The 12,696-nt window shown below is 36.1% G+C and overlaps 1 protein-coding gene across 17 annotated transcripts in view; it reads left to right on the top strand.

The window, feature by feature from the left end:
- ANKS1A (ankyrin repeat and sterile alpha motif domain containing 1A) overlaps window positions 1-12,696 on the top strand; it is a 130,609-nt gene that overhangs the window by 94,651 nt on the left and 23,262 nt on the right. For 16 of the 17 annotated variants that reach the window (XM_058177549.1, XM_058177555.1, XM_058177547.1 and 13 more), the window contains one exon: window positions 5,803-5,909. In XM_058177549.1, coding sequence (XP_058033532.1) covers window positions 5,803-5,909 — 107 coding nt within the window. Of the gene's footprint in view, window positions 1-2,681; window positions 5,910-12,696 lie in introns of those variants that run through there. The other variant, XM_058177560.1, reaches the window with a different exon arrangement.

A 12,696-nucleotide genomic window follows, 5' to 3' on the forward strand; every position in this document is an offset into this window, starting at 1 on the left:
TCACATGAAGTCGCTTAACCTCCTTTCCCTCAATACACTCTTATGGGATCCGTTTGGTACAAAGATATAAAACATATCTGACAGCCATCTCTAAATGCAATTAATGCAGTTATTCTAAGGTGTCTGTCTTCCTATGCAGATGACATCCTTTTTATTATCTAGAACTATTGTACAAACAACAGCCTTTTGATCTTCCCCTGGTTTGTTTTGCTTTATCATAATGGCTCATGTGGCCAAAGTGTGGGGGTTACTGCTTTGCAGAAAATATACTGGCCCCTTCCAATATTGGCACATAGTTGTAGGCATGCAGAGTGTTCTGCAGACATTCGGCATCTGCTTCGTTGCCAGTTCCACGTTACAAGATGTCCTAATTGACTGCTGTAATTGTATGGGGAGGGAAGCAGATGATTGATTAGCTTTCATTCCACAACCACGGCTCTTTAAAATTAAATAATGATAAAACGGATACTTGAAATGGGCATGTGGCTGGGTTGCATTTTTATAAGGCAGAATGAAGTATAGGTAGTCCTCAGTTTACAACCACAATGGAGCCCAAAATTTCTGTTGCTAAGTGAGACATTTGTTAAGTGAGTTTTGCCCCATTTTAGGACCTTTCTTGCCACAGTTGTTAAGTGAATCGCTGCAATTAAGTTAAGTTAGTAACACAGTTGTTAAGTGAATCTGGCTTCCCCATTGACTTTGCTTGACAGAAGCTTACAAAAGATGATTACATGACCCCGGGACACTGCAACCGTCATAAATATGAGTCAGTTGCCAAGCATCTGAATTTTGATCACGTGACCATGGGGATGCTGCAACAATAATGTGACAAACGATGATGTCACTTTTTCAATGCCGTTGTAACTTTGAACAGTCACTAAATGAACTGTTATAAATTGACGACTAATTTTTTTCTTAGAGGTATTATTTTAGATAGAAATCTTGTAGTTTCTCCCCTTTCCCTTCTGTTCATCATTTCCAGGATTCAGAGAAACTGTTAGCTGTTTTACTTGATTGACAATTGTTTTTCTTAGAAAAACCAGAATCTATGATCTCTGTTGTAGTTTGTCTTTCTAAATTTGTAAAATGAATCTGATGATATTTAGGGTCAACTTCCGGCATGTTGAGCTAGTTCCCAATGTTCCCAAAGTTGTATATAAAGTGATGTAAGAATTATCTAGCATTCAAAACTCCGGTGTTGTGCTGCATCTGATTGGTTCTCCTTTTCTCATCCCTTTGGTACCTTTTTTTCTTTACTTTCTCTTTTACCACTTCGAGTGTCAAGGAATTCAGTACTTCTGCATACATATAATTCTTTCTCAGGGTTGTGTTTTATTTCTCTGCTGAAGTGGGCCTTCATTTATAAAAACTTATGTGATAAAGCTATTAGTTATGCCTGGTATCAGACATAGAGAGCCAATTTCTTTTTTTTGTTTGTTTGTTTGTTTGTTTGTTTTGTTTACATTTATACCCCGCCCTTCTCCGAAGACTCAGGGCGGCTTACAGTGTATAAGGCAATAGTCTCATTCTATTTGTATATTTTTACAAAGTCAACTTATTGCCCCCCCAACAATCTGGGTCCTCATTTTACCTACCTTATAAAGGATGGAAGGCTGAGTCAACCTTGGGCCGGGCTTGAACCTGCAGTAATTGCAGGCTCGGTGTTCTTAATAACAGGCTTTACCAGCCTGAGCTAAACCGGCCCCGGTTTCATGTAATGGTTAAAGTACTAGGCTAGAAATGGGAAGACTGTGAGTTCTAGTCCTGCCTTAAGCTCAAAGCCACCTGAGTGACTTTCGACCAGCTACTCAATATTATTATTGATCTTGATTTTATTTTACTAAAATACATGGAAGCCTTTTGCTGAACAAGTTGTGGAAATTTGTTGCTTTCCACTGGGATATATGGTTGTGTACTACTCAATATAAACTTTCCCCATATAGATAGGTTCTAAGTTTTCCTAAAGTATGAAATCTCTCCCATCACAAGCAATAGCAATAGCACTACCGGTAAAACACTTACATACCGGTCCATAGTAATTTACAGCAGGGATCCCCAACCCCCAGGCCGCAGACTGGTACTTGATCAACAGATACAGGAAACATTTAACCTGCTGCTAGTGGAGGTTTTTTTTAATTTATTTAAAACTTCACATAGTATTCCAGTAAAGACAGTGAATGTTGGCTCAGAGTGTTGAATAAAAATCTGCTAGAGTACACTATTTTGTGTTTATTAACCAGAATTCTTTATGTATTAATTAGACTTGGTGAAGCTTAAATCACACAGTGAATAGAATAGAATAGAATAGAATAGAATAGAATAGAATAGAATAGAATAGAATAGAATAGAATTTTTTATTGGCCAAGTGTGATTGGACACACAAGGAATTTGTCTTGGTGCATATGCTCTCAGTGTACATAAAAGAAAAGATACCTTCATTAAGGTACAACACTTAATGATAATCAGAGGGTACAAATTTAACATTTAATGATACAACACTTAATGACACTTAATCACAGTATTGTGTGATTACAAATAGTTCTAAAGAATTTACAACTTTCACTGTTGGAAGTTTCTAATACTACATAGAATTCATATGGAATACTGCTAGTAAAGTACATTTTAAAAGCATTTAAACAATTATTTTAGAAGTCCTCCTAGATCAGGTTTTATTTCAGTTTGCATTCTACAACTTTAAATTCCACTTTGTCTAATTAAGTTTGATAGCAGTGTTTTCCATTCTGGTAGCCATCTCCTGACTGCATGAACTTCCCTGTCTGAAAAATAAAATTAATATGCATCCTGTTCATTATAGTTTGGCATATGTCAAAAAAGTATTAAATGGTCCCTGCAATAGTCTTAGTCCTATCATGGTTTACAGCCATGAATTTAAATAATAACTGCTTTTGCTTGTCAAAATCATTCTACCTAAAGATTAAGCAGTTACAATCCCACATGATAAATTTGCACAGGAATTAACCGTTATAGTTGGTTTTGCATAGACATCATGAGTTGTGATTACCTAAACAAGTTGTCCCTTTCACACACATCTTTTATACACAAACATTGTGCATCTGCACAAGCCTCCTTGTAATGCTAATACAGTTGTCTCTTTTGCTGATGTTCAAGACAGTGTGCCTAATACTTTGCTAGTCTCCTCTGAAGATTATAAAATCTGTTATCAAAGTAGGACTGTTTGATGCTGTCAGTGCTTGTTCTCTGTAAGCAAACTGCATGTCCACCCCCCTCACAGTTTTGGAAAGCATACCCTTTATCCTTGTGTTACATCATCACACTTTATAGAGGCAAAAACCTTATTAAAAATTCCCAGCACAGCAGAATACGAGTACACAAGGTTCAGTGGACAGAGATAGCTTTGTATGTTTCTGTCTAATTCCCCTTTACCTGCTTTCAACTGTACCTACTTTCTGAATCGGGATGTTTCTTCAATTTACCCCTGATAAATTAATCCTAACAGCTTATGTCAGCTTTACACTGTAAAACCAAGCGGTGTAGCTCAGGCTCATTGAATCCCTTCTGTACATTTAAAGTAGGTATTACGGAGGCTTATTTTCCTCTCCTTTGCCAGCTTCTGTTCTGAAATCTGATCACTGCTTCTGCTGGGAGGGGTGTGGGCACGAGGAGAGAGGGAAGGGCACAGCCACTGGGAGAAGAAGAGATGCAGCAAGTGTGGAGCTAGCTAGCCGCCTTTAGACAAAGCAGTCTGCTGCAGCTTTTTGAAAGAGACACACACATGCCTGCCTGGGAAAATAGCACGGTCCTTTTGCCTGCTCGTGAAGTGGAAAAGAAATTGTCCAGTACAACGAGAGACTCTGAACAAGACAGAGGCTGCGACTTGAATTTGGGGAGTCAATCACCCTTTGGCCAGGCTTTATCAAAGAAGGGAGGCGGAAACCTTTCCTGAGCGCTGCATCCCTGGTGCTGCAGTATGCATTAAGAAGGCAGGCCAGCTCCTGGGCGCTCATTAACATTGCTTAACAGAGGATCTTCTCTGCAGGCCAGTGCAGCAGGATTTCGAACCCTTTCCAATTGTTCAGAGAACAACCAGCACTGCATTGTGTAGGCATCACAGAGAGGAAGGAGCAGGGGCTAGTTTTAAATGTGCAGAACTTCAAATAACCACAGGGTTCAAAGGCTGCAACCCGAGTGTCATCACCAATATTGTGCAAATTTGTCTTCAAGGGCGGGCATGCTAAGAAGGCTGAGAAAATACTGCGTGGTTTGCATAGCAATTTATCTGAGGATTGTAAAGCTGTGGGATTTGAACTTTCCTGATTATATCAAGTGCCTCCAGTTTCAGCAAAAGAAAGTAACAAATTCCTAGACTTTCCTAGGCGTAGACAAAGGAAGAATTACTTTGCATAGCTTCTAATTGTGGTTTGCATAGCAATTTACCTAAGGACTACAAAGCTGTGGAATTTGAACTTTCCTGCTTACATCCGAGTATCTCCTGTTCAGCAAAGGAAAGTAACAAATTCCTAGACTTTCTTCTTTTATAGAAAGAAAAGAAGAGCTATTTTGCATTGCTTCTGTTGGCCTTTGAAGAACTTATTACTCATTAACTGGCTGAAAGGAGGTGTCAGAACGTATCTGATCCTAACTGCTACAGAGGAGGGGGGGTGTTCAGCGGTTGTTGTTTTTTCCCCTCTTAAATCCAGGACTTTAAAGGCTTTGTTCTGAGAACTACTTGTTTATCTGTATGAGGAATGTGAAGGTAGTGCTTGCATTTTGCAGAAGATGATGAAGGGCTGGCAAATGCAAGTCGACAAAGAATTGTCAGGAGCAGGCTTTGGATGGAGAATGAACTGAATCTTTTCATTTTGCTCCAGTGTATTCATTTCTGCTCTAAACTGAATGTTGGTGCTGATTCCCAGCCCAGTTCAATCAGTACAGGCTGTCAAAATGTCATATATCTGGATAGGTAGTAAAGTGACAGTGGCAGGACTTCTGAGCTCAGGCTTATCAATCAAGCCGCTGCTCCTTGTAATAAAATAACAAAGAAGAATCCTTATCATGGTTTGCCTGTTTCGGGACTGCTGGGGGAAAAAAAGTATAAGTCTCTATTCTTCTACTGCAGTGTGTGTGTGTGTGTGTGTGTTGTCTTGCATGTCTTCTTTGGACAGCTGCTCATTAATCTGGTTGATGTTGCTTTTCTGAACTCCTATTGTGTCTGTTTGCTTCTTTCAATTGCATGAAGATGTATTTTCTCTCTAACTGCTTTGCATCTCCAGTGCTAACAGTTTTCCTTACTATTGCACAAGGTAATGAATCTGAAGTAATGCATCTCAAGTTGAAGTTGCATGAATGCGTCTGCTGGGCTAAGTGTATTTGTGAGCTGGATGCTCTTGTTACTAGCTCTGACTTGGAATGCTTTGCTCTGCTTTGGAAAGTTTACAGCCCCTGCAGATGAAAGAGCGAGCTGACCAAGATTCTTGTGAGGCTTGGAATGCATACACCTGGCGAGAAGCACACCTCAAGCCAGGAAATCAATGCATGTAATGCTTGGACCACAGGGACAGTTATAAGCAACCTGGATTCCGAGTTTTAAGTATAACTGAGAGTCAAATTAATGCTCTAGATTGAACAGGAGAGAAGCTTATTGTTCATGGTCGGTGTGCAGAAGAGGAGCTGCCTGCCATCTAATTGTGCTCTGGCCCTGGTTTGGCTCCTTTATGATAATGACGATGATGTGGCAATGCCACTTCTCTTCCTCAGAGTGCCGCTGCTACCGCCTTAATGGGTTTTCCTTTTTCAAGCGTCTGCCGATTCCTCTTTCATCAGGTTCACGGATGCTGGAGCAGAGTGTTGGGGAGTGGCTGGAGTCCATCGGCTTACAGCAGTACGAAAGTAAACTGCTTCTCAATGGCTTCGATGATGTCCGCTTCTTGGTGAGTAACTACCTGACAATCTATGACAAGGGATTTGTTGAACAAGTCCATTGATTTTGGAAAAAAACATATTCAAATCGATAGAGAAAAGTATAACATGATTACCTATCCTACAGGTATATTTTCACAATGTTTGACTCTCGGATTAAAAAGTTTGAACAGCCCTGACTGACGATAAATGCTGGACTCCTTTTTAGAGTGTAGATTTGTCCTGTAAATTTGATGTTCAGAAGTGATTCTCATTAAGGATAGTTGTATAGACATCTAGGAAGTAGGGCAAGTGGAAAATTGAGCTGTAACCTTAAATGGAGATGCCAACATATCCAAACATATCTAATATACTTAGTTGCTTGTTTGGTAAATGCCTGCAATGTTCAAATATACACTGCATGCTAAATACTATGAAAACAAATATATTTAATCTCCAGTATTGTATACCCTTACTGTGGATGTAAATATATTTTCTTTTTTAAATATTCTCTTTTTCATTGCTAAGCCTAATACTTAAGAACAGCATTATTGGAAGAAAAGAAGCTTTAGCCCTAGCCATCTTAATTATGATAAAAAAATACACCATTCATCTGCATTGTTATTCATTTCTTCTCTTAAAACAGAATGTCGTTTGTATAGTTGATATTGCTGAACATTAGTTATCAGCATCTAGATAATTTGTACTCATTCATTGGCACAACAGAAAGGAAGATTACTGGGAGATAATGTGATTTAATATAATTGCCTTGTCATTTTTTTTACATTTAATGGGGAAAGTATTGTCAGATGGTGAATTATTAATCTTCAGTATATAAAATGCACATTTGCAAGTCCTTCAGTGTAGAATATATTTAGTGAAATTCCATTTTTGAAACAGAGGTTTCTGAATTATTTGGGGGGGGGGGATAAATTAGAGAATATGTTTCTCTTTGTTCAGTAGGTTTCATATAGAAGCCCAAAATATATTTCCTGAATTGGTTAAATTTCTACTTTTAAAACTTTTTGTTATTCAAAAATATCTAATTAGTTCTGAAACTGAGAAACAGAAATCTAACTACAAATCTAAATTACATTATAATATTTTACAGAACACTGTTTTAATTCTGACTATTTCTGTGGTCAAACCATCACTTTAGAAAGGTTAGAGGAAGACATCTAAGTTTAGTTATTGTTTATAAATTTTTGTATGTATTTAAATTTTTTTTAACATTTGGTGAGTTTAAACAATCTTTAAAATTCAATTATTGTGTATTGGCTTTAGAGCAGACATATTTATCAAGACTCCAGTTGTTACAGTAAATTTCCCACTTCAACACTATAGAATATTTAAGGTTTTTTTTTAAAAGGATGAATTGAAGAGTATTTATATTTCCTATTAACACTTGCACACATACAAACACATGCACTTTTCCTAGTTATTATTTGTGCTGAAACCAGAAGAGATGTTTGCTAGTCCTAGCGAGTAATCTTTTAAACTTTTTAAAACTTTGGGAACCTATACACTCTACACTACAGTATTCTTTTTGTTTTCATAAAACATTATTTGTTAAGAATAGCAGGAACAATATACTTAAATTCTTCTCTGCATTTTTGAGGCTGTAAAAATATGCGCAGTAACATTTTGCACACACACAAATATATAAATATAAATATTCTTGTTTTTTAAATTAGTCCTAGATTAGGAATAGGAAATGCCCCTTTCTCTTAAGAAATCCAGTTGTGAACTTTCAATACTAGGCTAACAATTTTGATTCCTGTGCACAAAGTGAGAATGCACCAGTTCAATTTAGTTACTTTAGCCCTCTCTTTTTTCTTAAATAAAAATACGTTGAAAATTCTAATTGATGAATATCTACTTTTCAGATATTTAAAGTAGAACTAAATACAAATGAAGAATTACACAACCCAGCCTTGGATTTTCTCCTCACTTTCATGTCATTGGTGTTCTTTCTTGCATGAATCATGGGCATGGATCCCAACTGTCCATATTAGAGACATTTATTATAGATGCTACTGTTGACAAAGTGTTCATTCTCAATATTGTTAATAGATTTCATAAAAGAACCATATCTTTTTAAAATAATTTATATTGAACCATATTTAACAAATATTAAGTATTTTATGGATTGGGTACCTTCAGTTAAACTGGAGAAAATGTTCTAGAAAGTTATGGTCCCTTGTTTCATATTTTGTCAATCTAATTTTTCAAGATTTTGTTAGTGAGTTTAGAGTTATATAATTCTAAAGAATTGACATAAAGGAATTGCATTAAATCTCACTGATATATCAGGTAACTAAGTACATTGAGTAATGTTTTCATTTTGCCAGATGGCTATTAAGCTAATTGCTTCAAGCATAATATAAATTAAGTTAGGTTCTTTTCATAAAATGATAAAACATAATTTTTTTTGTCGTTGTAGATAAGATTGCCTAAAATATGTGTATATTTTGTTCTTAATGTTGAGAAATTTCTAACTATATTAACATAGTCGGGATTTTTTTTAGATTTACAAGAAAAATTGGAAAGGAATTCTTAAAATATTCTGCTTTATGTTGAGATTAAAATAGATTACTTTCCACTACTAATCATTCCAATGATAATTTTCAAAAACTTGAAAATAAATTAGAAAAAGTTTTGATTCCAACAAGATTAAAATCAAAAGTTATACTTGGTATGAGGATTGGGTAAAATGCATCTTGCATAATACTCTGTAAATATTGCATATTATGAACCTTACAGTTATCCTGATAGATGTAACCAAATTGAGAGTGATGTTTCTAGAGCAATTACTGTGTTTCTCAACATGAAACATAACCTGTGAATAGTCCTTGGTTTGATCTTAAAGAGTAATGAATAGGTCAAATCATTCACGGTCCATTTAAATTAGGCAATTCATATAGTAAGTGGGAAAATTTAATTCTGGAGTCAAAGAAAGGAACAGTCAGCTGTCCTTTTCTTTTCTCAATTCTAGGAAAGAACGATGGTTTTTATAAACAGATTAAAACAACCATGGTTTTTGTAATTTACCACATTCCTCTCCCATTCATGAATAACATTGGTAACAAATGTATTGGGAAAAAGAAGGAAATATCTCGTTAGACTTCTATTTGTTGTATAAAATTCAGACACTATGAAAAGCTAATACAGATGTTGTATTTGGTAGAAACAATTCATCAAATTGTAGTCATACAATGAGCTGTAAATTATATTTGTCATTTCAACCCAGTATTTTACCAGTTTACTTAGCCAATCTATCACTCAGGGCAGGCTTATAAACAATTTTTTATTTCCACCAATGGAACATCTAACACTGGTCCTAAAGATATTGGGATAGTAAAAAAATCCAGAATCCATTAAAAGAATGCACATTCCATCTGTGCAACTCTGATTTTCAGTTTTCACAGTAGAATATACTGTGTGGTTAGTGGTTGATCTGAGGATTTTCATAGCTGTAAATTTTAATCTCCTGGTTGAACTCTTGCAAGGCATTTTACATGGAGTTTCCTTGAGAGACCATTCAGAAATAGAGTAAGTACAAAATGCAATGGCTTATGTGTAATTGGTGCCAGATGCCACAAACATTTTATACCTGTGCTTGCAATGGTTACTATAATTTTCCAGTACAATTCAAAGTGCTGCATTTAACCAAAAAGCCCTAAATGGCTGGGTAAAAAGGTACTTTCTGGACACCCACTCCAGGCAGAATCCAGGCAACAGCTTGGATGAAAAATATTGGCATTTCAGTAAAGGGGAATAATTGTAGCTCAGGGTTGAAATGATGGGTCTTGGGTGCTCTCTTAGCTTCATAGATTTTATGCAGACATTTCATTACCCAAATTAAATAACTTCAACAATGCTAGTAAGGGGTGGGGTTTTCTCTCAGTTTAAATTCTAGTAGTTTGCCCTGTCAGTGTTAATGGGAATGGTCTTGGATGTCTTACTGCCCCAATATAATACCAATGGCAGTTGGTTGAGCCATTTACTATTAACTTGATGGGCAGTTTCTTGTTTGGGGTGTTATTTGCTTCTTGATTGACGATTTGATCTTAATTTTGGAGTTAATCTATGCTCATCTGGGCATAAAAACACTTCCCCACCAGAAATCAACACTCAGTTGTATTGTATAATGAGGTATGGAGATGGCGACAAATGTCATAAGCCAATACTAGCATTGCCTTATTCAACCGTATCTGCAAAAAAGCTTCTCTAAAAATTATTGTAATGAAAATTCAAAAATTGAAACGTTTTATGTAATACAGTATGCTGCCACATAGGTCTTCTTCATATAAAACTTAGCAACCGGATTGGATTTATAGCTGGTTCCATCCTGTGTTCACATAACTATGATTTGTGATATTTTTCTGTCAGAAAATGGCAAAAAAACCCAAAAACCTGCCCATTGAATACACTGGATTTGCTTTAAGTGTGCTTCATTTAAAGACCATGTGGTTTGCTTAATGACAGGTGTCTCAATAAAAATTGAGTCATTTCATGTAACCCACTTAACGACCACCCAGGCTTCCAAACAAAATTTCAGGCCCAGTTGTGGTCGTTAATACAGTTGGAGCTGGTTAACTTTTTTGCAGTTATCTGTTTTATTGTTTTCTTTGGTTTATTTTCCACCTTTTTCCTGAAATTGCTCTGCTTACTAATTCTGGGTTAATCTACTAATGCTGATATATATACAAAATATGTATAAATATGTATTTTCTTTTGTTGATTAAACATAAGAACATGCTTATAAAATTATAATATAAATGTTCAAAACAATCAAAATTATAAATATGGAGGAACTGATTAATGTAACGTCTATTCTAAAGCTGAAATATTATATTTAGAATATAATGTTCAAAAAATAAGCTATATATAGTTCGATATTGGATAGTTAGAATAAATCTTTTTATCTCTTAAAAATACATATATAGTTGCAATATTTTCTGTGGATAAGCTATAACCTAGTACACCTACTAATTTTTAAGATGTTGATGTTCACCAAAAGGACAAAGGAGAGGGCATGAAGGATATAAGATGGCCTAACTTTTACATGTGTAAATTTCTTTTAAGGTTTCAGTATGGGTCTAGACAACCAAAGTTGGATATGCAAAGCCAAGTACCATCAGCTATTGCATTAATAAAAAATTTCAGATTTTTATAGTCACTTATCTGCATGATTCAACTACTAGGAAAAATCAATAACTTTTTTTCGGTGTTCATTATAGTATTCCCTTACATCCATTGTTACAACTGTCTTGAGAAATACTTGTTTATTTTGGTTTTCCTGGGTTTGTTTAATTTGATAAATTGTTTCTAAGAAGGTTGGATAGGAAACAAAATACTTTAGGTAATACTTCAGCTTGTCTTCACTGAAGATAGACCAATACTAATTTTAACAGAAGTGTTCCTAGCTGTATAGCTAAAGAAATGTGTTTTCCCTCCTGCTGTTCTGACAGATGACTAGCCAGCGGTGTGTAAAATGCTAAATGGTTTGCCATTTTACCTTTCAAAGTGAATCGTATTTCAAAGTGTGAGGACTTCCACCATTCACAAAACTAGCTAATAACTATAGTGTGCATTACTTCCTTAGGCCAAATAGATGCAGCAATTTTTTTTCTCATTCCCAAGCAATTTGTAATACAAAAAGCATCATTCAACATTTTTTTCTAGTTAGATTGAAGTTAGTTTTGAGGGATAAATACATCCAACTAAAATTTCAGATAGCAATGAGTGAGATGGACACTCTTCAGAAAAGATTTGGACAAACTGCTTTTGGTGTTATGTGAATTCAGCTCCTCTCTGCTATTTAATAATAATAATAGTAGTAGTAGTAGTAGTAGTAGTAATAATAATAATAATAATATCATCAGAGTTGGAAGGGACCTTGGAGGTCTTGTAGTCCAACCCCCTGCCCAGGCAGGAAACCCTACATAATTTCAGACAAATGGCTATCCAACATTTTCTTAAAAATATCCAGTGTTGGAGCATTTACAACTTCTGCAGGCAAGTTGTTCCACTGATTAATTGTTCTAACTGTCAGGAAATTTCTCCTTAGTTCTAGGTTGCTTCTCTCCTTGATTAGTTTCCACCCATTGCTTCTTGTCCTGCCCTCTGGTGCTTAGGAGAATAGTTTGACTCCCTCTTCTCTGTGGCAACCCCTGAGATACTGGAACACTGCTATCATGTCTCCCCTAGTCCTTCTTTTCATTAAACTAGACATACCAAGTTCCTGCAACCATTCTTCATATGTTTTAGCCTCCAGTCCCCTAATCATCTTTGTTGCTCTTCTCTGCACTCTTTCTAGAGTCTCAACATCCTTTTTACATCGTGGCGACCAAAACTGAATGCAATATTCCAAGTGTGGCCTTACCAAGGCATTATAAAGTGGTATTAACACTTCACGTGACCTTGATTCTATCCCTCTGTTTATGCAGCCCAGAACTGTGTTGGCTTTTTTGGCTGCTGCTGCTGCACACTGCTGGCTCATATCTAAATGGTTGTCCACTAGGACTCTAAGATCCCTCTCACAGTTACTACTATTGAGCAAGGTACCACATATACGGTACCTGTGCATTTTGTTTTTTTGGCCTAAATGTAGAACCTTAATTTTTTCACTGTTGAATTTCATTTTGTTAGATAGTGCCCAATGTTCAAGTCTATCGAGATCTTTCTGCATCTTGAGCCTATCATCTGGAGTGTTGGCTATTCCTGCCAGCTTGGTGTCATCTGCAAATTTGATGAGTTCCGCATCTGTCCCCTCGTCCAAGTCATTGATGAAGATGTTGAAGAGTACTGGGCCTA

The sequence above is a fragment of the Ahaetulla prasina genome, chromosome 3, assembly GCF_028640845.1.
Source record: "Ahaetulla prasina isolate Xishuangbanna chromosome 3, ASM2864084v1, whole genome shotgun sequence".
Lineage (NCBI taxonomy): Eukaryota > Metazoa > Chordata > Lepidosauria > Squamata > Colubridae > Ahaetulla > Ahaetulla prasina.